At 42.9% G+C, this 27,574-nt stretch overlaps 1 protein-coding gene across 3 annotated transcripts in view; it reads left to right on the forward strand.

Annotated features, from left to right (window-relative positions):
- Positions 1 to 27,574, forward strand: part of GALK2 (galactokinase 2) — a 400,864-nt gene that overhangs the window by 217,036 nt on the left and 156,254 nt on the right. For all 3 annotated transcript variants that reach the window (XM_073568463.1, XM_073568464.1, XM_073568465.1), the window contains one exon: positions 19,998 to 20,096. In XM_073568463.1, the coding sequence (XP_073424564.1) occupies positions 19,998 to 20,096 (99 nt within the window). The remainder of the gene's footprint in view (positions 1 to 19,997; positions 20,097 to 27,574) is intronic.

The following is a 27,574-nucleotide window of genomic DNA, read 5'->3' on the forward strand; positions in this document are numbered from 1 at the left end:
TATATACACATACACACACACACAACAGTCTTACATCAGACAGATGACTCCTCAATGTTCATAGTAGAGCTCCGCTCTCTCATTCCTGTGGGCACACAGGCTGTGCCATGTCCAGCACGCAGGCTCTATAGCCCAAACACAGTCTCTTTCTGACCCAGGTCAGCACAACACGGACTCCTGTCCGTTACCTGTTGGTGTCGGCCATACAGGTTCCCGGATACCTCTTCTCCTCAGAGGTGTCCCACAAATATTTCTCACTGACCCCAGTCAGTTTCACTCACGGTTGTCAGTCCGTCCACTTCGGAGGTATCTCACATACCACTCTGTAGTGTCCAGCCAGGACACAGGGAGGTCTGTCCAACCTCACAGACTCCCACACACTCACTGCCCATGTGCTAAACAAACCTCAATTACATAGCCTGTAACCACACCCACAGGTGAGGTGTGGATCACATGGGCTGGTCACATGGTCCTGACTTCACTTCAGGTCCTGAACATACACAGCCACACAGGCTTCATTAAGTATTCAGACACACACCCCTTGGGTGGGTATGTAGGTGACTGGACAAACCCATCCCTCCAAGTCACCTGGAAGCCTCCCAATGTATAGCAAAACCCTCAGCAGTAGATCTGCTGAGCAAAACAATCACAGTCATCTATTACAGGACCACCCACCTCTGCGATACATACCGCCCATCAATCACATGCCCAGTCGCCATGCCACAATATATACAAAGTGGGGAAAATAAGTATTTGATACACTGTTGATTTTGCAAGATTTCCCAAATACAAAAAATAAGATGGTCTGTAATTTTTATCATAGGTGCACTTCAACTGTGAGAGACAGAATTTAAAAATAAAAACAGAAAATCACATTCTATAATTTTTAAATAATTACCAATGGAAGGAATGGCTGGAAGGATCATTTTATTTATTTGTTGCAGTACACATAGATTAGTACAAAATAGCAACCAGAGTAATCTTATTCCTGTTCTTTATACCCAGGTTCATATTAATTGGCTTGCTGTCACTCTTAATTTGTGTGTTCTCTGGATAATATTTCAAACTATGTTCTCTCTATCAGCCTGCTGTCCCCTTTGCTAAACTGACATTCTGTGTTTAACTTTTTTTAAACTAAACTGATTTGTTTAATTTCTTTCATAAATATTTATAGGTTTATTCATCACTAATTGTTTTTACGCTGCAGGAGTTGTAATCATAGCTGTTATCAAAGAAGGGCTTCTTCTGCAAGCTTTAAATGAGCCAAGACATCACTGAACATCCTAACATTATGCAAGATGAGCTGGTTAATGTTAACTAAATTATGCTGGGGATTGCTATCCAGACTTTTTGGTAAAATCTGAAAGAGGCACTAAATTAAAATTGCAGTTATGATCGCTCTCACATGGGTAACAGAGGATGGAAAAAACTACCACAGAGAAGCGCACCTTGGGTATACTAATAGATCACAGACTGAATATGAGTCAACAGTGTGATGCAGCAGCAAAAAAGGCAAATGCAATTCTAGGATGTATTAACAGAAGCCTACATTTCTAGATCACGTGAAGTCATTATTGCCCTCTACTCCTCTTTGGCCGACCTCATCTGGAATACTGTGTCCAGTTTTGGGCGCCACATTTTAAAAAAGACATCAACAAACTGGAGCAAGTTCAGAAAAGATCGACCATAATGGTGACCGGTCTGCCATCCCTGTCTTATGAGGAAAGGTTGCAGGATTTAGCTTGCAGAAGAGAAGACTGAGAGGAGACATAATAGCTATCTACAAATATCTCAAGGGCTGTCACATTGTAGAAGCATCATCTTTATTCTCATTTGCACAAGGAAAGACTAAAAAGCAATGGGATGAAACTGAATGGGTGGAGACACAGATTAGATATTAGAAAAAACTTTTTGACAGAGTGATCAATGAGTGGAACAGGCTGCCACGAGAGGTGGTGAGTTCTCCTTCAATAGAAGTCTTCAAACAGAGGCTCATCTGTCTGGGATGATTTAGCGAATCCTGCTTTAAGCAGGGGGCTGGAACAGATGGCCCAGGAGGTTCCTTCCAACTCTACAATTCTATGATTCTACCTGTACCATTTCTTTCCCTGTACAAACTAGAATAGGCACTAGCAGCACAACTAAATGCACCTCCTCGCACCTGGCTTCCTAAAAGTCTATTGAGGGGTTTCTCATATCTCCTGAAGACCGGAGGGGAGGCCGCAACCCAAATCCAACAAAGGTAGAGCAAAGCGTGCAGGGATACACAAGAACCCCGGGTGAGACACTAAATCACGTTAATCAAAGGCCAGACAGAAAAACGACTGGGCTTACTGGACATGGTAAACCACTAGCTGAGGAACAGGAACTCCAAACACAAATCTATATGGAAGTATAGTCAGCAAGTGAGGTACGTGAAAGGTGAACATATAAAGCCCATCTCAAAATTTGATGGAGTAGAACCAGAAGGGAAAATGGTTAAGTGAAGAAAAGCTGGAAAGGATAAAAAGCACAAATAGGGTCTTATCTGGGTTAAAATTGTTAAGAGAACATGCACAGTGGTCCTCACGTGGTTTGATTGTATGCAAACAACCACTGATAGTGTTTAAGGCTGTTGCAGACCCATGAGGAGATTCAGAAGATAAAAACTGGAAACAAATGGGTTAAGGGTACTTCACACATAGCGAGATCGTTAGCGAGATCACTGAAACGTCACAGGTTTGTGACGCAACAGCGACCTCGCCAGCAATCTCGCTACGTGTGACACATAGCGGTGACTGCCCCCCCTGCGATATCGCTGATCGTGCTCCAATGTCCTAGGCCATTTTTTGATCGTTTGTGTCCCAGTTGCCAGCATGCATTGCTGTATTTGACGCCATAACAACGACGAGCGACCTCGTTGGCGACTCAGGGATGCAGGCGTGATTTTGCTTTGACTTTTCAACTCCCCCTCAGCTCCAATTAGTGGTCTCAAATTAGGATCTTTGTAGCGTTTCCTTTTATAGGTCAGCTATCCATTATATGCAATCATAACATTTAACATGTACAGTTATAATAATCACGTGTCCCCCATGTCAGTGACTGTGGATCCACGAATAAATAGCGCACTAGCGACTCAGACAGGGACGCTGAAGCAAACCGCGTAGTGATAGCGCAGTAGTGGCCACCAATCGGAGCAGAGGGATGAGGAAAAGGCAACACTGAAGCACACCTATCGAGGTCTGAGTCAGAATAGCTGCTGTATGACAAGGTCCCAACGACCGTCGAGGTCGTTATACGGATCGCCGTATCGTTGCTGCGTCGTTGAGTAGATCTGCCTGTTTGACAGCTTACTAGCGACCATGTAGCGACGTACCAGCGATCCTTACCAGGTCGTATCGTCGGGATCGCTGGAGCATCGCTATGTGTAACGGGACCCTTACTCTGTGCTGCTTGTGTGGTTTGTGACTATATTGTGGTTTGTCCAATGAAGAAGTTGTAAAACTTTGAAACACGTTGACGAATAAACCGCTTACATTTGGATTCTACATCTCTTCATTCTTCTTCAGCGGCAGCACAGATTAACCCATTTGTTTCAGTTTTTATCTTCCAAAAGGGAAAATAAAAAACACTTGGAGAGAAGCCAACCAAGAAAGGAAAACCAACGCAAAAACTGTCAGCATTTGGAGAGAGACTAAAAGGTTTGCAGACCAGCAGAGAACCCAGCAGAAGGTCACCGAACCGAGTCCCAAAACTGAGCTATGACAACAGCAAATTGATTTATAACACCACTCCAGTAATTATTTTTTTCATCGCTGGAGTGTTACATTACAACTTATCGAAGAACACTGAGCTTAGTCTTATACTTAACAGTTGCCGTATTCAGGTGATCGCAGTGCCACTCCAGTCCTCCACAGCCATCTTGTGACCACAACTATTGACTCTGAAGTCACAGGTAACGGTCACAAGCTCATTCTGGTTCTCATAGAGTTACATTGAGTTTTGACTTCCAAATCACCCTATAAACACTGGAGCAATCCAGCAGGTCACAAACTGCAGAACACCTTCCAGTGCGGATGGAAAGTATAATATTAGGTGCAGGGAACTTTGATTAGATTAGTTGGACCACCAAGCGCTGCAATAGAAAACAAACAAATTCTGAAGTGGTGCATTGACAATACATATTATACTCTTCTGCAACTCTGATTTATTTGACTTTTGAAAATCAGAGTTCTGTGCTTATAAAATAATACATTTTTATCTTAAGAAGTTATTGCTTACTATTTATGGATTTAAAAAACCTTTAGGGTTATACCAAGTATGGAAAAGCCCAGTGTTAATGGAGTATTGGTCGATCATGCACTCCTCCACTGCATTCATTTTCTATGGGACCACTGGAGATAATAGAGTACAGCGTTTGGCTGCTCTTCGGCACTCCCATTAAAAATGAATAATGCGTTGGTGCGCATGAAAGTTCTCGAGAGAGTCGCAGCAATTGGACCACCAGTGATTAGGAAATTAGCCCTTTTCCTATGGATAGTTAATGGCTTCTAAATTTGATTCAAGCATATCCAAGCTTAATGCTCAAGTGACTGCAGACTTGTGAATCCACAGAGTGCTCGCAGTTAAGATTCTTTGGTGTGAATAGCGGGCAGTCATGTGACCACAAGTATGTGCTTTGCCTACTTCCTGCCAAATTTTAACTAGAATGTTTCCGGCCACGCTCAATACAATTATATGGGCACCTTGGCCATCTGAATTAGTTCTCTCCTAACCTTGTTAATGTAACATATCATTCCCTGATCCTGTAAACACTGCTACTTGCTATTTTAGTGCTTTGCTGGTGTACTCGTATACTTACATTTCTTTATTCCATAGCTGGTCCTAAATCTCCATACCCAGTGGGTTTATACTTGTATTTTTGTATTGCATGTGGCTATCATCATCTTCTTTATCTTATAGGTACTTACCTCTTTTATTTGACCTTTTTTTATCTTGATTGCCTGGAGATCACACCTGGTCTCTGTTTGCAAGTGAAGGTCAGTCTTTTGATATTTGTATGCATAGGCTCTCTGACTGAGCACTTCACCCATCAGACTATTGCTGTTTTATTCACAGCAGGATCCTATCTACCCATATATATAGTAGGCTGTTAGCCCATGAGACAAAAAGGCAGCAACACTTACCTGCCCAGATCTTGAAACAAATGCAATACAGGGTGCAGCCAGCCCATAAAGCAAGATGTCAGCAACACAGGTGCAAAATACTAGATAAGCAGCCACTCTCCACCTACCCATTCCTGTAGAGGGTGACTGCCCAGTATACAATTGCACAATGAAGGCCCGCATAGGGCGTTGTTCACACAAAGGTACCGCACAGTGTCTGGTTCACAGCCTATTAGTCATGCCCCTACTTTTCGATTAAGCGGGCTGTCCTGCACACTCTCAGTGCATAGCTATGGGAACACACCACATGAGAGACCAGACGTGTCTGGGCTTGGCTGCACCCCAAAAAATATAGTGCAAAAAATACAAAATTAGTGAGGTATTAGTTGATATTTTTTTTGCCAAAATACGTGAGCCCGTAAACTGCACCAAAAGTCCTCACGCTTACGGGTCCCTACACTAAACTAGCCAGTAAAGAAGACTCAAGGTCTCCAAAAATTCATGGGCTATTTAGTATTAGCCCATGAGAGTAGTCACATTAGATTAGGTTCCCAGCAAAGAAGATCGCCTTGCCGTGGCTGCTGGGCATACATGAATTGATTAATTTATGCGCTAAGTAACCTAGTTTTTTTCCTATTTTCTAGAGCAATAATGCAATTCCAATTTCATATATTTCATGTTTGCATGCTATAGTGCTGCAGAGTGCTACTTTTTTCTTATTATATGTCCTAGAATAATAAACTGTCTTCCTTCTTGTTTAAACATTTATTCATTTGCTAAGCCATGGAAGCCAAAAAGGGACAGTCTTTTGAACTTAAGCACATAAGGGCAAGAAAAATTTATTTAATGTCACATAACTGAGTTGAGATAGGTGTTGAGCATATCATACTTAATTTTAAGGTTAAAGAAATTGGAGGGGCAGGCAAAAATAAAGTGTCCACACAGAATTTAATTCTTTACCTTTTTAGTTACAGGAATGTTTAAAGCTCATTCACGGGTCTGATTTTTACATGTATGAGAAAACTAGGCTGATCATTCTCATCAGACTTTACTCAGAGTGTGGTTTGAGTGTCATCTGTTTTTCTCTAACGTGGAGAAATTGAAAGAAAAAAAAATGTCTCCACGTTATTCATTTTCATAGTCCGTGAAAATCAGACCATACTCGGACATGTGCACATCCCAATAGAATCTCATAGATACGAGTGCTATACCTGAAAACACTACATTGATAGCACCCATATGCAAAAATTGGACTTGTGAATGAGCCCTGAAATTGTGTAATCTAATTTCTGCTCATTTTTCTGCTTCTGAACCTGTGAAATTACACAGTATGTTGGGAAACAGCCAGGTTATCAGGCTTCCAAAACTATGTAATGACTAATTAAAAAACTTCTCTATAGCCAGATGATATTCATTTGCATGCTACACAGAGTTTGACCTGTACAATGTTGTGTTACTAATGAAAGTTTAGTGAGCGAATCATTAAGACTAGAGTTGAGCACGCCAGTCTTAATGAAGGGCTTGCTAGATTATGATGTGCCAAATTCATTAAGAGGACACACAAATTTATTCATTCGGTGCACCTGGCCAGAAATGCTACTCCAGTCAAGGACTGAAGTAACATTTCTGGTGTAAAGAGCACTGGAACTTAATTTGGCAGCTGGGCGTAACTGCTTTGTCCGGCTGTGGCTCTTCCCCAGCTCCACCCAATTTGGCAAAATTCGTTCAAAATTTTTGCTTAAAAATATTGTAACTCCTCAAAGCATTTTACTCCAGTTTTCTACAATAAAAGCTTTGATGAATTTCCCTCTGGATGTTTGTTCTTACAAACAAGTTGTGTGGATCATTATTCCTAGTGTCTTCCTGTTCTAGCTTTATGCCTCTCATGGCTCCATTGTCATGTTCCTGGGCAGATTATGAAATGGGCAGTCCAGCTGGGTGTGTCACTCCACTACCGTTATCCTGTTTAAAACTAGATTATCCATGTCCCTCTTGCACTTCTCTGTGCCATCAGAACATATAGGGTATATCTGGGACTATTTTACTTTTTTCTCATGTTGCAAAGAAATGACTGGCAGGCAGTTGCTAGCTAGCTGCCTGTACTGCCCTGTGCCGGTTCAGAGTGATCACAGACCGCTCCTGTCGGCAACTCTGCTGCTTCATATCAGCAGAGCAGGTCTTCATCTTCTGGGCTGTTTTGTCGACAATATGTGACTATCGAAGGAATGTTCATTGACAACTAGCTCCCAGCAGAATGGTCCATGACCGCTCTGAGCCAGCAAAGATCGGCACTGATCAAAAAAGGCAGGCAGTTGGCAACTACTTGCCTTTAAGTTCTTAGCCCTTTAAGAGAAAAATAAAATAGTCCCAGATAACCCTAACCCTTTCGCGCCTGAGCCTGTTTTTGCCTTCGTGACCAGGCCAATTTTTTCAATTCTGACCAGTGTCACTTTATGAGGCCATAACTCTAGAACGCTTCAACGGATCCTGCTGATTCTGACATTGTTTTCTCGTGACATATTGTACTTCAGGATAGTGGTAAAATTTCTTAGATATGAACTGCGCTTATATGTTAAAAAAATCGAAATTTGGCAAAAATTTCGAAAATTTTGCAATTTTCAAACTTTTAATTTTTATGCCCTTAAATCAGAGAGTGATATCGCACAAAATAGTTAATAAATAACATTTCCCACATGTCTACTTTACATCTGCACAATTTTGGAAACATAATTTTTTTTTTTTAGGAAGTTATAAGGGTTAAAAGTTGACCAGAGATTTCTCATTTTTACAACAAAATTTACAACACCATTTTTTTTAGGGACCACCTCACATTTGAAGTGAGTTTGGGGGGTCAATATGACAGAAAATACCCAAAAGTGACACCATTCTAAAAACTGCACCTCTCAATGTACTCAAAACCACATTCAAGAAGTTTATTAACCCTTCAGGTGCTTCACATGAATGAATGGAATGTGGAAGGAAAAAATAAACATTTAACTTTTTTTCACAAACATTTTACTTCAGAACCATTTTTTTTATTTTCACAAGTGTAAAAACAGAAAATGAACCACAAATTTTTTTGTGCAATTTCTCCCAAATACGCCGATACCCCGTATGTGGGGCTAAACCACTATTTGAGCACACGGCAGAGCTCAGAAAGGAAGGAGTGCCGTTTGACTTTTTCAATGCAGAATTGGCTGGAATTGAGAGAGGACGCCATGTCGCATTTGGAGAGCCCCTAATGTGCCTAACCAGTGGAAACCCCCACAAGTGACCCCATTTTGGAAACTAGACCCCTTAAAGAACTTATCTAGATGTGTCGTGAGCACTTTGAACCCCCAAGTGCTTCACAGAAGTTTATAACGTAGAGCCATGAAAATAAAAAATCATTTTTGTTCCGCAAACATGATCTTTTAGCCCCCAATTTTTTATTTTCACAAGGGTAACAGGAGAAATTGGACCCCAAAAGTTGTTGTCCAATTTGTCCTGAGTACACTGGTACCCCATATGTGGAAGAAAACTACTGTTTGGGCACACGGTGGGGATCGGAAGGGAAGTAGTGACGTTTTGGAATGCAGACATTGATGGAATGGTCTGCGGGTGTCATGTCGCGTTTGCAGAGCCCCTGATGTGCCTAAACAGTGGAAATCCTCCACAAGTGACCCCTTTTTGGAAACTAGACCCCCCCAAGGAACTTATCTAGATGTGTGGTGAGCACTTTGAACCCCCAAGTGTTTCACTAAAGTGTATAATGTAGAGCCGTGAAAATAAAAAAATCATTTTTTTTCCACAAAAATGATCTTTTAGCTCCCAATTTTTATTTTCACAAGGGTAACAGGAGAAATTGGACCCTAAGAGTTATTGTCCAATTTGTCCTGAGTACGCTGGTACCCCACATGTGGGGGGGACCACTGTTTGGGCACACGGTGGGGCTCGGAAGGGAAGTAGTGACGTTCTGGAATGCAGACTTTGATGGAGTGGTCTGCAGGCGTCATGTTGCATTTACAGAGCCCCTGATGTACCTAAACAGTGGAAACCCCCAATTCGAATTCCAACCCTAACCCCAACACACCCCTAACTCTAGCCCTAACCCTAGCCCTAACCCTAGCCCTAGCCCTTACCCTAGCCCTAACCCTAACCCTAGCCCTAGCCCTAGCCTGCCTACCTGCTTTTTTTTTCCTTTACTTTTTTTTTTATTTTTGTGTTTTTTATTTTTTGTATTTTTGACTCATAGTAACGCCACTTCTCCTCTGATCTCACACTGGCAGATGATCAGAGGAGAAGCAGCATTACTATATGACAAGATCGCTGCCCGGCACATAGTAACGCCACTTCTCCTCTGATCTCACACTGACAGATGAGCAGAGGTGAAGCAGCGTTACTGTGTGACAAGATCGCTGCCTGGCACAGCTGTGCCAGGCAGCGATCAGCTGTGCCAGGCAGCGATCTAGTCACACAGTAACGCTTCACCTCTGCTCATCTGTCAGCATGAGCTCAGAGGAGAAGTCGCGTTATAATGAGGGAGATCGCCGGGAAACAAGCAGCTTTCCCAGCGAGCTCTCTCATTGGCTGCTGTGATGCGACGTCATCAGGACCTGAACCAATCAGGTCTCGATGACGTCGGGGGGTCCCAGCATGCATTGTGCACCGGGATCCCCGCGTTATAAGGTATGAGGGGGTCCCGGGGGGCACAAAACCGCCAACAGTAGATAAACGTCGGCGTTGCACAAAGCCCAGCAAGCGCCAACGTTTATCTACTGTGGGCGGTCGCGAAGAGGTTAAGACTCTACTGCATATGCTGCATGCATGAAAATATACTTTCTTACGAATGAAACACTTAAAAAAAACTATATTTTGTTCATTATTTAAAGTTCAGTAAAACAGTACATGATCTTTATTGTGCAAATACCTTTTAATCAAATATATAAAGCAAAATATTGTAGCAGAATCTCTGTCATGGCAGCACGTAAGGAGCATAGCTGTTCTAGGATCTTTACTTGGTTGTATTTCTTTTTCTTTGCCTCTTGTTTCTGCGTACCTGGAAAATGTATTCACGGCTCATTAGTGAAATCTCCACATTCTTTTAAGCACAAAAAAATAGTTTTTTTGTAAATATCTTTTACGATCAAAGCTTGTCCCATAGCTGCACATGTGAGACATTTTTCTATGTTGAAGATGACTGATTACACAAGACCCAGGGGAATACATACTTCTTAGCACATGAAAGTGGGCTTACCGTTAAGAGGTTATTTATACTCCCAATTACACCATCTACTTGTATATTTCCAAAGCTTATATATGAAAGGTATTATGGATGTTGTAATCCATGCTTGTTGCTGGACTATCACAATTGCAATGTTGTGGTCAACAAGAGTCTAAGAACTTTAAAACGGTTTTAATCTACATTGTTAACAATGTGATTGTCTACCTTCAGCAGCTCAGTGTGATGCTAGTCACTATTCACGGGCAAGCCATGAGGCTGGGTAGTCAAGAGGTCCGAGGTCAAAAGTCAGGAGGGAATGTCAAACAGAGGGGTGAGATAAAGGCATAGTCATGTCACAGTCCAAAGCCAGAACTCCAAGAAGGTAGCTGATCACGACAAAGGGGCTAGGCAAATGTATGGCCAAGACAAATCCATGGTTGCACAACAAAAATCAGAATCAAAGACTAGGAGCATAGAGCAAACACACACCATTTGAGCAAAGCCACAATTGGCGCAAATATAAGGCAGAAAGCTAGCTAAATAGCCAGGTAATTACCCCAAACAGGAGGCACCTTTAGGAAGCCCTGGCACTTTCTGGCCCTGATTGGACAGCTAAACTGTCAAGACACTGACAGCTCAGCACACCCCAGCTCCCGATTGGATGGCTGAGCTGTCCATCACCATACTGACAGCTCAGCATGCCCTTACCCTAGATTGGACTGCAGAACAGTCATTCACTGAGTCTAGATACACCAATAGGTGGAATTGTGACACTTAGTCCATGTATATGTTTTATGGACCATGTAGACAAACGTATGCTCTTTTAAATCACATTAAGGCTAGGGTCACATAATCGTTTTTCTTTCACCTGAGAAAATCGATCCATTTATGATGATGACACTCTAATCAGAGTTTGATCATTGTGATATACGATATTTCCGTATGTTGGAAAAAAAAGTCTCCATCTCCATTCTGTCAGTCCTTGAAAATCTCATCCAAGTGTGGTCCTATTTTTTTTTTCCCATGGACCCATAGACAGGAATGGCTGAGTGCAATCCAATGGTCAGTTTGTACTGTTTGTTAGGAAACCCCTGCATGTGTTCAGCTGTTAAACAGCTGCGAGGCATAAAGCCATGGGGAGCCAAACATATTTTTCGAGCATGCTGAATCCACTTGGATAGCATATGAGCACGCTCTAATAACACTTTATCCGAGCATGTTCGCTAGTCAGATGCAACTTGGGCATGCTAAGATTTTTTTCTGTCTCAGACTGACTTGGTTCGAGGAAAAAATATCAGACATGCACGGCCACATAGAATAACACGGGGATGAGTGCTATCCGTCAAAACGACGGATAGCACTCGTCCAATTTTTATGGGCGTTTGCATGAGCCCTAAGGCTATGGGGACACGATGCGTTTTCACAGCATTTTTTTTTCCGTGTGGAAATAATCCAAAATTGCAATGGAATCCTTATGCACGGTAATTCAATGACAATCCTGAAGTGTTGTGCACATGATCAGTAAATATCTGTGCGTATTTGCAGTGCGTTTTTTCTGCAATATGTCAATTCTTTTTGCGTTTCTGCACCGATTGACTTCAATTGAGTCAGTCAACTCTGCAGCAAAAACGCAGGTATAAAAATGTTTGTGGATTTGCTGAGTTTTTGTTTTGCGTTTTACCGGCTTCCTGTGATGTTACCCATGCTGTCATCTGTGTGACAGCGTGGGAAACACTGGTGCGGTAGTTATCGGTGGTAAAGTTACCGCCGGTAAGACCATCAGTCAGAGCGCTGCGGGGTAGCGCTGTCATGTCAGCGTGATTCCGCAGCCGTGACTGCGACCCGCGGTAATGCTACCAATGGTAAGACTGTCGGTCAGAGCGCTGCAGGATCATGCTGTCACATGTCAGCGTGACCCTGCAGCATTGACTGTCACCCACGGTAACACTACTGCCGGTACTTTCGGTCAGAGCGCTGCGGTATGATGCTTGCAGATGTCGATGTGATCCCGCAGCTGTGAATGTGACCTATAGGCGTTAGCTGATGAAACTACTGCTCCCATCAGGCTATGTCTGCTGTCACTGATAACAGTGACAGCAGTGCTGCTGATGGGAGACGTAGTCTCATCTGCTGGCGCTTGTGCTCACACCTAATCCCCGATGCCCTAGTCTTCTTGAAATTATGTAAAATAATAAATCAACATATACTCACCTTTCCGCCGTAGTACAGTTAATTCGAGTATCCCACTATTGATCTCACGTGTAGAATAGTCACATCAGGAGATGTGACCGCTCTACCCGGTGATGCACTGACAGGAGGTAATTGCTCCAACAGTGTATCACTGAGCTGCCGTGAGAGTTCACCGGAGTGCATCAGCTCCAGAGCTTTCAGTGGTGCCATAATGGAGATCACCAGAGCTGATCAGCTGATGAACTCCAGTGAATTCTCTCGCGGTAGTTCAGTGATACACTGCGGGAGCGATAACTTCCTGTCAGTGTAGCACCTATTGTCTTTGAGAGTAGCCACATCACTGATGTGACGGCTCTCAAAGTGATCAGGATCGTCGTGGGACATTATGGATTACCTTCTCAGCGGACAGGTGAGGAATATTGTGGTTGATTATTTTATTTTTTGTTGCAGGAGACATTGACTTCGGTGGATTAGGCGTTCGGTAGCTATGGTTTAATTAAAATTATTAAATGTGTCTGTCATTATTTCAAATAAAGGACTTTATTCTGGGTGTCTGCCTTTTTATACAATATCACTATGGGGTTACTAAAGGATAGGTGTCTCTTAGACGCCTCTCCATTACTAAACTGTGGGCTTGTTGTCACCTGACAATACAAAGTAGAGATCAACCCCACTTGCCACCGCTACAGGTAAGTGGGAAGAGTGAGGCTAAGCGCCAGAATTGGCGTATCTTATAGATGCTCCTTTTCTGGGGTCGCTGAGAGCTGATGTTTTTAGTCTGGGAGGGGCAAATATCCATGGCCCCTTCCTAGGCTATTGTCTGCATAGCCTTTGCTGGTTATTAATTATAGCGGTACCCCACATCATTTTTTTGGGGGTCCACCATTTTAATGGCTGGTAAAGGCTAAGTATACAGCTGTGAGCTGATTTTAATAGCCTTGGAAGCTCCATTGGTATTACCCCTTTTCCAGGCTATAAACATCTTCCCCTAGCCATCGGCTTTCCCTCTGCTGGTTGTTCAAATTAGCCCACACCATTTTTTTTTTATTTTTTCTTCTTGAAAATTAACAGTTGCTGTCTGGTTACAGCCTTTGTATGTTTGTTCTGTTAAAGCTCCTACACAGGCTGGTGACAATGCATGTAGTTTTGTTTGTGTGTATGTTTGTGTTTACTTATTGGAAAGTTGTGAGAAGCAGGGTGTGTTGCAGTCCGCGCTGCCGAGATTCACAAATCACCTGGGATGCAAGATGTTGTAGCAGTGTACTCCTTTATTTCCTCCTACGCGTTTCGGCGCCCTTCCTGGCACCTTCAAGGTGCCAGGAAGGGCGCCGAAACGCGTAGGAGGAAATAAAGAAGTACACTGCTACAACATCTTGCATCCCAGGTGATTTGTGAATCTCGGCAGCGCGGACTGCAACACACCCTGCTTCCCACAACTTTCTGAAGGTTTTTCCACGTGCGAGTGGTTGGTGGAGGTCCTGCAGCAGCTGATTCTGTGATATGCTCTCAAGCCAGTTGTGGGTTACACAACTGGAATAGGTGAGTGGAACTGTATTATACCGCTCATACTTCTAGTGTCACTAGTGATAGGGCACTATTGCGCCTCTTGTTCCCCCCACCATTTTTGTGTTTACTTATTGGCTTAGTAATGAGGGTGTCAGGCTGACACCTTTTCATTAATAAAGGGCCCGTCACACTAAGCGATATCGCTAGCAATATCGCTATAACGTCACTGGTTTTGTGACGCAGCAGCGATATTGCTAGCGATATTGCTATGTGTGATACTTACCTCCGACCGGATCCCTTGCTGGTTATCGCTGATCGCGCGATAACGACCTGGGCCGTTTCTTGTCGTCAACTTCCTGCTGTGGCGACGAGCGACGCGTGGACGTGAGCGGGAGGACATCTTCATCGCCTCGTCTGACAGGTAAGTAGCGACCGCCGACCGCTGCTATGTCGCTGGTGAGATCTGCCTGTTTGGCAGCTCACTAGCGATGCACCAGCAATCCTGACCGGGTCATATCGTTGTCGGGATCGCTGGTGCATCGCTAAGTGTGACAGTACCTTAAGCCTAGTGCTAGCTGTCAATGACAGCTGCTGACACCAACCCTAATCCCATTATCCTGATGCCACTGCATCAGCATGAAAAAGGTGGTGTTGAACCAATAAATTCCATCACAAAACTTTTCTTAAATATGTTTATTTAACTCAAAAAAGCCTTCATTGCTGTACATAAATGCAATACAAAAATGCATGCAAAATGTAAGTTTTTGCTGCAGCTTTTTATCTGCCAAGAGATGTAGAAACCTTGCAGAAATTTCTGCAAGCAAATACTCAACATGCACACATAGCCTAATTCTTGGATTTTTGGTCAAGCATCTTAGAAAAACAGAACTCTTTGTGTAGGTGAAGTAGACAGCAATATTTATATTTGGAGAAATTTTCTCATATTTCAGTGTCTTAAATAATTGTTGCATGAAGCAGAATAATAGATTTTACCCTTGTAATTCTTGTAAAACACTTGTAGCACACAAATTCTCTAAAACAGTAACCTTTTAGAAGCTACCGTATTTTTCGCTTTATAAGACGCTCCAGATTATAAAACGCACAACAAATTTTGAGGAGAAAAATAGGAAAAAACTTTTTTTAATGGTGGTGCTTATAATCCATGCCTCTTATTGCTTACCGGGGGTGGTGGCTGCGGTGAAGCGGGGTCCCAGGGTCGCTGCTGGAGGAGACAGGAGTGGAACGTTGCTACTGGGATGAGGGGGTGTTTTGATGTGCGGCGTTCCGCTGTGGGTGTCTGATGCTGCCGGTGTGCTATGTCCCCAGTGTTGCCAGGTATTGCTGTCACCGTGCTCTGTCCCTGGAGCTGTCAGGTGCTGCTCTCCGCCCTGACCCCAGGTGCTTGCTGCCACCGTGCTCTGTCCCTGGTGCTGCCGCCCGCTCTGTCCCCCGGTGCTTGCTACCATACTCTGTTCCTGGTGCTGCCGGGTGGTGCTGCCCGCTCTGTCCCCTGGTGCTTGCTGCCATGCTCTGTTCCTGGTGCTGCCACCTGCTCTGTCCCCCGATGCTTGCCGCTGTCGCGCTCTGTCCCTGGTGCTGCCTCCCGCTCTGTCCCCCGGTGCTTGCCACTGCCACGCTCTGTCCCTGGTGCTGCCGCCCGCTCTGTCCCCTGGTGCTGCCACCACGCTCTGTCCCCTGGTGCTTGCCGCCACACTCTGTCCCCTGGTGATTGCCGCCGCCGTGCTCTGTCCTGTGCTGCGTGGGGGGCTCTGCCATTCCATCCACGCCTTCCTTTGCCTGTGCGGTGGATTCCTTCCGGGAAAATTGCCGACGCGCATGTGCAGATGGAGGTCTCGGCACTGAAATCTCGGGAGATGAGCAGTATATTCATTTTTCATTCAGCTGTTTTGGTCCTTAGAGACAATTATTATCCATCTTGACCTGAAGATTTCTGCAAAGACATTGTTTTCCAATATAATCAGATGTCCCTTTTGAATATTAACCTTTTCCCGACATGATGATTTTTAGTTCTCTGTTTTTGCACTTTCGTCACCTCCCCCTCCCTTTCCTGTTTTTCAAGAACCATAACCATTTTATTTTTATGACCACATAGACATAAGAAATCCTGTTTTTTTTGCGGGAGGAGTTGTAGTTTTGATTTACACCATTCATTTTACCGTTCAATGTACTGGAAAACTGTGAAAATATCCAATTGCTGTGACATTACCAAATTACCAAACATGTGTTTTTTTTATTTTAATGGTTAAAATGCAATTCATAAATTTGTAGTATTACCAAAAAATGCTCTTACACTGCCATGTAATTTGAGACCTGTAAGGTTTCCATTTTTTTGTCAGTGTTGCTGTGTGAAGGCTCGTATTTTGCATAGAGAGCTGGCGTTTTTGTTGATACCATTTTGGGATAGATGCAACCTTTTAATTTCTTCTTATTGCATTTTTTTGCAGTGTTACTGCAATCAAAATGCTAATTATTTTTATTTTTTGATAGATCGTACTTTTACTGACCCATCGATTCACCAAATATATTTTTCTTAATTATATTTTTTATTTCACTATTTTTATTTTATATTAAAATAATATATATTCTTTTTTTAAACTTGTGATTTTCTGTATCAAATTGTGAAAGTCACAGTAATCTGTGAAGACCAGCACATAGTCTTGAGCAGAGCCCTGGTTGCTTTATCAAACCCATCAGCACTGTACAATTTCGCAGGATGGCCCTTCTGGATTGCAGAAATTAGATGTTAAAGGTCGAGGAATACGGCCGAGTCTTGCATGTTAATACTCAGCACTGCCGCCGGCACTCAGAGCGGAGCGTGCGGCTCCATGTATTGCTATGCGGGCCGCATGCTCCAATCTGAGTGCCTCGTATTAACATGCGAGACTCGGCCGTATTCCCCTCAGGTGTGATCCCGGCCAAAGACTGAAAGTCGCAGTCAAGAGTTTGCCACCAGTGGGCAGATTCAGCCACTGACCACCGGTAATGATGCAAACTTAGCTCCAGAGCTTCGATCAAAGAGGGGGAGCCATCATATATGAGGAAGGGGTTCATATTAAGCGCATCCATTGTCACCTGTTGTTTACAAAAGCCAAAGCTATGATCCTATTAATGTTACTACGCTTATTTAGACAAAAAACATTTGTTTTGACTCCCCCCCCCCCCCCCCCCCCCATAAACATTTTTGGACTGATATTATTTTAACAGGCAAAGGATTATTTGCACTGCGAGATCCTTCTGGCTGTGTTTTGATATCTTACTGTACAAAAGACTTGGACATGGTTAAAACAAATGTTCATGTAATGTCTTTTCCCCTTTTAAGGAAATATGGCACCAGAAAATGATGCATTATGAAAATCAGGTTTTTATGTTAAGTGTATTAAAAAAATTATATTTCCCATCTATTAAAGGAACATAAAATTGTGCAATTTTTACATCAAAATGACTTAGCAGCCAAACATCAGGATTTTTTTTATTTTTTTTATTTATATTTTTTTTTTAATAAAGCTTGGTTACTTCAGCAGTTGCCTGATCTGTGCCTCCATAATGTCTTTTTTTTTATTTCAGAATATTTTGTATTTTAATTTCTTAACATATTCTTAATTCATTTATCACTGATAACCAACAGTAGTTACATCATTCCCTGACCTTACCCCCGCTGTACTAAAGAACGCCAGTGACTGTCTGTCCGCAGTCTCCAACATCATGTCTGCTTTCTATCTGAAACTCAACCTCTCCAAAACTGAATTTCTGCTCCCGCCGTGTACTAACCTCCCTAAATCGGACATTTCCCTCTCCGTGGGTGGCACCACAATAAGGTCGGTTTCACATTTGCGTTTAGGGTCGCAGCGTCTGCCTGCGCACGGCCGCCGCTAAGCCCTGCCGTGCCTCCTCCGGTAGCTCCGCCTCTGGGCGCATGCGTCATGCGTCCCCTATCTTTATCACTGAGGACGCAGGCCGTGCGCAGTATGCGTTTGGCGGCGCCTGCGTCCTTTTGACAGTGCGCCGAACGCAACCAAATTGCAACAGGTTGCGTTTGGCGCTGGTTGGCGCACCGTCAAAAGGACGCAGGCGCCGCCAAACGCATACTGCGCACGGCCTGCGTCCTCTGATAAATATAGGGGACGCATGCAGCGTCATGCGCCCAGAGGCGGAGCTACCGGAGGAGGCGCGGCAGGGGGCAGGGCTTAGCGGCGTCCGTGAGCAGGCCGACGCTGCGGCCCTAAGCGCAAATGTGAAACCGGCCTAACACCCCGGCAGCAGGCACGCTGTCTGGGTGTTATGTTTGACACCAATCTCTACTTCACATCCCATATGCTATCTCTTGCCCGCTCTTGCCGCTTACACCTAAAGAATATCTCTAGAAACCGCCTGTTTCTCACCATGGAAACAACAAAAACCCTCACTGTAGCATTGATCCACTCCCGCCTGGATTACTGCAATGCTTTATTAATTGGCCTCCCCGTTACTCGACTACCCCTCTCCAGTCCATACTTAATGCAGCGGCCAGGATCGTCCATCTGGCTAATCGGTACACAGACACGTCCGCTCTTCACCAGTCCTTAAATTGGCTGCCCATTCATTATAGGATCCAATTCAAAGTACTTGTTCTCACCCACAAAGCTCCACAGTGCAGCACCCCCTACATCTCCTCCCTCATTTCTGTCTATCAGCCTAACCAACCTCTGCGCTCTGCAAACGACTTTCGACTAACCTCTGCACTAATCCGTACCTCCCACTCCCGATTCCAAGACTTCTCCCGTGCTGCGCCAATCCTCTGGAATGCGCTACCCCAAGAAATTAGGACTATCCACAATTTGCATAGTTTCAGGTGCTCCCTCAAAACACATTTGTTCAGAGCGGCCTATCACGTTCACTAGTCAGTCATTCTATGTGTAAGTGTGCGTGTGTAGCCCATTCACTATCTCCATCTATCCTTCACTCCCTCAAAATGGCTGGACCTTTATTGTAAATACACCATTGTAAATACACACCTGTACTCTGTATCTCTCCCACCTCATTGTAGATTGTAAGCTCTCACGAGCAGGATCTTCTTATTTTGCTTTCATAATTGTATTGTTAACGTTGTTACTTATGACTTATGTTTGGAACTGTTAAACTGTAAAGCGCTGCGGAATATGTTGGCGCTATATAAATTAATATTATTATTATATTTTGCACATAATTATCATGTTATAAATAAGAATGTTTCTAATTATTGTCATTCAGTACAACAATATTTCCAAATGCCTGCGTCTCTGATAAATACATGGAGCTCAGCGTGCTAACCACATTAACCGGCTATAAACCGCTGCAGGGACCACATGTCATGTCTGAAAAATCATACTCCGTTTGCAAAATTAATTCAGAATCTGAGAATTTTTTTTGCATAAACAATGTAATTATTAGCGTTTCTGTCGGGCATTGTGTTGAACAGTAGCTACCGCACTTCTTGCACATCACTTTGCTCTGAAATTGGACAGAAACCACAAAGTGTGGGTGGAGGTTCCGAACTCAATGTCCTTTGCCCTCCATCTCTCCTATTCTATTAAAGGGGGCTCTTATGTTGTATTTTCTCTTCCCCTTTGCATTGTCAATGTCATTTTAAAGGACTGAATGTACAAACCATTCTTGCTTTAGGACATTCTTTTTTTTTTGTTGTAACAGTGTTATGCTTCTTACCGCCTTTTTTGATTCCCTTCCATGTAATCCATTTATAGACATGCAAGAATCCTCAGCCAGAATTATAAACGGTGTTAGTCCTCCCTAACATTGCGCCCAGTAGTGTCATGTGTATAAGAAAAAATAAATGTGTATATAAAATAATTGTATGCTCAATTGGGAGCTAATGTCTAACACACGGCCAAGAGGGAAAGAACATACAGTACAGTACAAAGCGTAATTGAGCAACTATTGAATTGCCTTTGATTTTTCAGGTGGAACTTGCCGAAACATGTGCGAAATGTGAGCATTATATTGGCACTGAAGGAGGTGGCATGGACCAGTCAATCTCATTCCTGGCAGAAGAAGGGACTGTAAGTGGCACAGAATCAGCAGACTTATACTGACATTTTCTTTGTATTATATGTAATATAGAATGTAATACGGATTGCAGCTTTCATTTCAGTAGTGGACAGTAATGTAATAATGTCATTTTGATTAGTGGATATGATGAATATATTTTCCAACAGTTAGTTAGATTTAAAGGAAAGCTGTCATCAGGATTTTGCCAAGTAAACTACCGACACTGTCAGGTCGGTGTCGTTACACTAATTAAAATGTTACCTTCATTGATAAAATCAGTCTTGTGATTGTTATTTAATCTGTATTTGCAGTTTTCAGTTAATGAGATTATCGTGCTTTGGGGCGGCCTATGGTGCTCTGTTCATATATTCATCCTTAGGCCGGGGTCAGACTTGTGACAAACTCGCACGAGTCTCGCATCTCAATACCTGGTACTGCCGCCGGCGCTCGGGACAGAGTGTGCGGCTTCATGTCTTTCTATGCAGCCGCACACTCTGGTCCGAGTGGCGGTGGCAGTGCCGGGTATTGAGATGCGAGACTCGTGCAAGTTTCTCGCAAGTCTGACCCCGGCCTTAGGGTACGTACCCATTTGCGAGAAAAATTGACGAGTGCAATCCGATAAAAAATCGGATTGCACTCTGACCAATGTTATTCAATGAATTACATCTCATTTGGGATTTTTTTCTCAGCTGAAATCGGACTGAGAAAAAAATCGCAGCATGCTGCGATTTGCAGCGCATCTCGGACGAGACTCACCAATGCAAGTCAATGGATGTGAGAAAAAAACGCACAGCACTCGCACCATGCGTATGCCGTCCGTTTTTTTTTACAGACACTTTACCATTCTGCGCCATAGAACACTGTAAATGGTCCTGTAAATGATTGTAGAAAAATAGTTGCAGAGAAAAAAAACGCATTGCATACACATGTCATACAGATGCTATGTGAGAAAAATCGCATTGTACTCCCATGATACTCATCCGCTTTTTCGGTCCTGATATCGGAACGTTTTTTTTCTCGCATATGAGTACCTACCCTTATAGGCTTAAATGACAGGTCACTGAACCTGCCTCCTATTTTAAATACTGCGCTTACGCGGTTCATATTGTGGGCTTTGGAAAAAAAAATTAACTAAAGCAAAATGGCGGTGGCTAGGGTTGACCAAATAGCTTTGGATAGGTGCTTATCCGAATAGCTATAGCGATTACTGAATAGCTGCCTCGGGAACCCGGATACCTGGATCAATCCAGTCACAACACATGTATGAATAACCTGTTTGTTGAGACTGTCACACAGCCGTGACACATGCAGCTGTGGCACCGAACAGCTGATTATCGAGAGATCTCCAGGTATCCAGATTCCCGAGGCAGCTATTCGGGAAGGGCTATAGCTATTCAGATAATCACCTATTCAAAGCTATTTGCTCATCCCTAGCGGTGGCGCATGTGCAATAGCATCTATCGCTTGCCAATAGATGCTACTGTGCAAGTGCTCCGGTCCATGATGTTAGAGGAAAAAAAAATTTGGCTACAGGAAAATGGCGGCGGCGCCTGCACAACATCATTTATAACCAGCTTAAAAAAAATCACAGCTGTAACTTTTTACTGGAAAAAATAAAGTGACCTATTTCTAGTGACTGTCCATGAATTTTTAGATGGTTGCCAACTCTACCAGTCTTTTCCTTTGCTCCAGTGCATTTTCTTATAAGTCAGACTTTTGACAAGATAAAGTCAATGTAGTTTTTGTATTTTCAACAGAGAATTGAACAGACTTGAATATAAGCCCAACAAATACAATAAACTAGTGCAAATTTTTACAAATTTAGCTTTGGCTCTATTCATATGTCTAGGATATACACAATGCAAAGTGTTCCTGGTGAACGTCTTCACGTTTTGAACTCCTTTTCACCCTACTATTGTTTACTCCGTCCTCCAAGAACCATAACTTTTTTATTTTCCATGAGCATAGCCATATGAACGCTTTTTTGTGGGACGGGGTCTGCATTTGTGGAAGGGGCTATCCGGTATCTGTCTCTATCTGCCAAAGCCAAGCTCTGCCCACAACTATTAACCATTTAAATGTCATTGTCAACCTCAAACAGTGATATTAAATGGAACACGTGCTGATTGTCATGTGCATTGACTCCCACGGCCCTCCATGACACAGTTGCAGGGGACCAAGGGATTAGAATGGCAGCCTTCAGCAGGCCTCCATCTCTGTCATCTCAGTACTCATGTGAACCTAAGCCACATGCTGAGACTGATATTTTCACTATATACTGCAATACTGTCATATATCAGTATATTTTACAAGAGATCAAATGATCACAAGTTCAAGTCACCTAAGGGAACTAAAAATAAAGTAAAAATAAAATTTCTATAAAATCTAATAAATATGTAGAAAAAAATAAATATTCAAATCACCACTCGTTACAAATGAAGAAAAAATGTAAACACATTTGTTGCTTCGTTTTGTAAAGTGTGATCTATCAAAATATGGAATTAATCAAGCAATAATGCAAAAATTAACTACTGCAGGATGACCATTATCTCAACGTTTTCACACTGTGCCGTTATTAAATGAGACATGACTGATGTTTCATTCTTATAAGCGCATTAATAACTTGGGCAAGAAATGAAAATAGAAGCCTTAGGCCATCTTTCTACTATTTGCCAGAATTTTTATTGCCAACAATGTGGAGAGAGCAAGAACTTTTTTTTCAATTTATAATTACTGAGAAGCTTTCTGTAGTCCAGCATACATTTATCAAAAGCCTTTCTACTACATATGCTTAAAACAGACTTTTTCATAAATAGAATTTTGATATATTGTAGGAGCACCAGGAACTCCCCCAGTCCTTAGGAAGAGAAGCCTTGAACACCATTCCTCTACCCTGGTGAAGTTCCTGGTGCTCCTACAATATATCATAATTCTATCATCCTAAGTCGATGGTAGAGGTAAAATCAGTTGAGCAGTTTAATTTAGTTTTTTCTGTAGCTCCTAGTCATTGTGATGATGAATCATGCATGGCCAACTAACTGTATGTTAATTTATGATGTGATATGGAGTAGAATTTCATTAACCCCTTTACCCCCAAGGGTGGTTTGCACGTTCATGACCGTGCCAATTTTTACAATTCTGACCACTGTACCTTTATAAGGTAATAACTCTGAAACGCTTCCATGGATCCTGGGGATTCTGACATTGTTTTCTTGTGACATATTGTACTTCATGTTAGTGGTAAAATTTCATTGATATAACTTGCATTTATTTGTGAAAAAAGCGGAAATTTGGTGAAAATTTAGAAAATTTTGCAATTTTCCAACTTTGATTTTTTTTATGCCCTTAAATCACAGAGATATGGCACACAAAAAACTTAATAAGTAACATTTCACATATGTTTACTTTACATCAGCTCAATTTTGGAACCAATTTTTTTTTTTTATTAGGAAGTTATAAGGGTTAAAAGTTGACGAGCGATTTCTCATTTTTGCAACACCATTTTATTTTTACGGACCACATCACATTTGAAGTCACTTTGAGGAATCTATATGATAGAAAATACCCAAAAGTGACACCATTCTAAAAACTCCACCCCTCAAGGTGCTCAAAACCACATCCAAGAAGTTTATTAACCCTTCAGGCGCTTCACAGGAATTTTTTGAATGTTTATAAAAAAAATGAACATTTAACTTTTTTTCACAAAAAAATTACTTCAGGTCCAATTTTTTTATTTTACCAAGGGTAACAGTAGAAATTGGACTGCAAAAGTTATTGTGCAATTTGTCCTGAGTACGCTGATACCTGATATGTGGGGGGACCACTGTTTCGGCGCATGGCAGAGCTCAGAAGGGAAGGAGCGCCGTTTGACTTTTTCAATGCAAAATTGGCTGGAATTCAGATTGGACGCCATGTCACGTTTGGAGAGCCCCTGATGTGCCTAAACAGTGGAAAGCCCTCACAAATGACCCCATTTTTGAAACTAGACCCCCCCCAAGGAACTTATCTAGATATGTGGTGAGAACTTTGAACCCACAAGGGCTTCACAGAAGTTTATAACGTTCAGCAGTACAATTAAAAAATATTTTTTCCACAAAAATGTTCTTTTCACCCTCAATTTTTATTTTTGCAAGGGTAACAGGACCCCAAAAGTTATTGTGCAATTTGTCCTGAGTACGCTGATACCCCATATGTGGGGGTAAACCACTATTTGGGCACATGGCAGAGCTCAGAAGGGAAGCAGCGCCATTTGACTTTTATGGCTGGAATTGAGATCGGATGCCATGTCGCGTTTGGAAAGCCCCTGATGTGCCAAAACAGTGGAAACCCCCCACAAATGACACCATTTTGGAAACTAGACCCCCCAAGGAACTTATCTAGATGTGTGGTGAGAACTTTGAACCTCCCAGGGCTTCACAGAAGTTTATAACGTACATCCGTAAAATTTAAAAAAATCACAATTTTTCAAAAAAATGATCTTTTCACCCCCCCAATTTTTATTTACCCAAGGGTAACAGGACCCTAAAAGTTGTTGTGCAATTTGTCCTGAGTATGTTGATACCCCACATGTGGGGGTAAACTACTATTTGGGCACATGGCATAGCTCGGAAGGGAAGCAGCGCCATTTGACTTTTTTGGCTGGAATTGGGATCGGATGCCATGCTGCGTTTGGAAAACCCCTGATGTGCCTAAACAGTGGAAACCCCCCACAAATGACACCATTTGGGAAACTAGACCCCCTAAGGAACTTATCTAGATGTGTTGTGAGCACTTTGAACTCCCAGGAGCTTCACAGAAGTTTATAACGCCCGGGCGTGAAAATAAAAAAATCTTATTTTTTCCACAAACATGATCTTTTAGTCGCCAATTTTTTTATTTTCCCATGGGTAACAGGTGAAATTGGACCCCAAAAGTGGTCATCCAATTTGTCCTGAGTACGCTGATACTCCATATGTGGGAGAAAACTACTGTATGGGCACATGTCGGGGCTCGGAAGGGAAGTAGTGACGTTTTGGAATGCAGACTTTGATGGAATGGTTTGTGGGTGTCATGTCACGTTTGGAGAGCCTCTGATGTGCCTAAACTGTTGAAACTCCCAAGAAGTGACCCATTTTAGAAACTAGACCCCCCATGGAACTTATGTAGATGTGTGGTGAGTACTTTGAACCCCCAAGTGCTTCACAGAAGTTTATTACGCCCGGGCGTGAAAATAAAAAAATCGTATTTTTTTCCACAAAAATGATATTTTTGCCCCCAATTTTTTATTTTCCTAAGGGTAACAGGAGAAATTGGACCCCAAAAGTTGTTTTGCAATTTGTCCTGAGTAGGCTGATACCCCATATGTGGGGGTAAAACACTGTTTGGGCGCATGGCAGAGCTTGGAAGGGAAGGAGCACCAATTGACTTTTTCAACGTAGAATTGGCTGGAATTGAGATCAGACGCCATGCTGCATTTGGAGAGCACCTGATGTGCCCAAACAGTGGAAACCCAACACACCCCTAACCCTAGCCCTAACCCTAATGGGAAAATGGAAATAAATACATTTTTTTTTAAATTTTATTATTTTTCCCTAACTAAGGGGATGATAAAGGGGGGTTTGATTTACTATTTATTGCAGGGTTTTATGTTTGGCAGCTGTCATACACTAAAAGACGCTTTTTATTGTAAAAATAGTTTTTGCATCACTACATTTTGAGAGCTATAATTTTTCCATATTTTGACCCACCGAGTCATGTGAGGTCTTATTTTTTGCGGGACGAGTTGACGTTTTTATTGGTACCATTTTTGGGCAAAAAATCGCGCTGCTGCGGGGGTCTCAGGGAAGCACGGAGGGAGCCCCCTCCCTGCCAATGCTTCCCTAAACCCCCGGTACACTGCGATCGTGTTTGATCGCAGTGTGCCAGGGTGTGCCGGGGGCAGTCCGTGACCGTTCCTGACACATAGTGCCGGGTGTCAGCTGTGATAATCAGCTGACACCCTGCCGCGATCAGCGGCGCTCACCCGTGAGCGCCGCTGATCGCTATGATGTACTATCCCGTCCATGGGTATAGGGGCCCGGGTCCCCTGGATGGGATAGTACGTCAGATGTCAGGAAGGGGTTAATCAGATTATAATTGAATTACCCAGAATAGTTTAAAAAGTAACTGTCATTTAAATTTTTATTTCATAATTCAATAGTACACATGAAAATAAGCAACTTTACAGTATATCTTATCAGAGAAATCTGCTTCTTTCTCCTTCTGGATTGACTTGTCCTATTCAAAATTCTCAATTTATAGTTAAAACCTTTATTCAGTGAAGACAGATTATTGCCTCACCGAGAGAGGAGATGCTAGTTTGTGCGTATAAGATTCTGTGTAGCTCTGCCTTTATCTCCTCCCTCCTCCTGTTTCCTCCCCTCTCCATAGAATTTTAAAAGTACCAACTTCCATCTCCTGGATCGGTAATGGGAAAATCTGTATGCACCGAAGCAAAGCTTTTACCTGTGAATTAAGAATGAAAGATCAGTCCAGTAGGAAAAAGGAGATTTATGTAATAAGATATATTACAAAATTGGTTACTTTCACATGAACAATTGATTTATGATATAAAAATAAAATGACCATTATATTTTAACCCCTTTCTCACATCTGATGTAATAATGCGTCCCTGTGCCCGGGGCCTATTTGATGAGGGATGGATTATTATGTCATCGCAATCGCAGATTGATTAGCTGTGCGCGGGCCATTGCCGCCATGTGTCAGCTGATAGTCCCATAGTGGGATAGTCCCTATGTTGGTCCCATAGTGGGACAAAGTAAAAAAGTGAAAAACAAACGTTTAGATAATTGTAAAAATAATAAAAAAAATCAAAATAATGAAAAAAATCAAAATAATAAAAAAATCAAAATATATTGTATCTATAAATAAATATTTGTATGAAAACTAAAATATATAAACAATAAAAGTAAACATATTTGGTATTGCTGCGTCCGCAACGACCCGACCTATAAAACTGTTCCACTAGTTGACCCCTTTAGTGAACACCATAAAAAATAAAAAACAAGGCAAAAACAATGTTTTCCCTTCACCCATGACAGCACCACATGAGAGAGGGATCCGCCCCGCCAGGACAGGAACCTACTGAAATATAAGGGGCGGCACCTCTCCCCCGCTTCAGTTGGGTTCCTGTCCTGGAGCGGGATCCCAGGCTGACAGCGGCGGTGCCTGCCATGGATGAAGACATGGACCCAGGGCCGTCCCGGCGCAGGAAGAGCAGGTCAGCTTACCTGCAGCGCTGGCCGTCGGCGCCTGGAAGCGCAGTCCCCGGGGTTCCTCCAGCAGGCCCCGGGTTCGTGCGGGTGCGGTAAGGCGGCCTCCATTCGGGGCGCTCCTCCGTGCCTCCCTCCCCCTGCGCGCGCGCCCGCTCGCTCCTTCTCCCTGGGACAGGGGAAGCCGGGCGCGACTTCCGGCGCCTGACGTCAGCGGCGCGGTGCAGCTTGGGTATGCG

The sequence above is a fragment of the Dendrobates tinctorius genome, unplaced genomic scaffold (assembly GCF_039654945.1).
Source record: "Dendrobates tinctorius isolate UK_male_01 unplaced genomic scaffold, ASM3965494v1 ptg000022l, whole genome shotgun sequence".
Classification (NCBI taxonomy): Eukaryota; Metazoa; Chordata; class Amphibia; order Anura; family Dendrobatidae; genus Dendrobates; species Dendrobates tinctorius.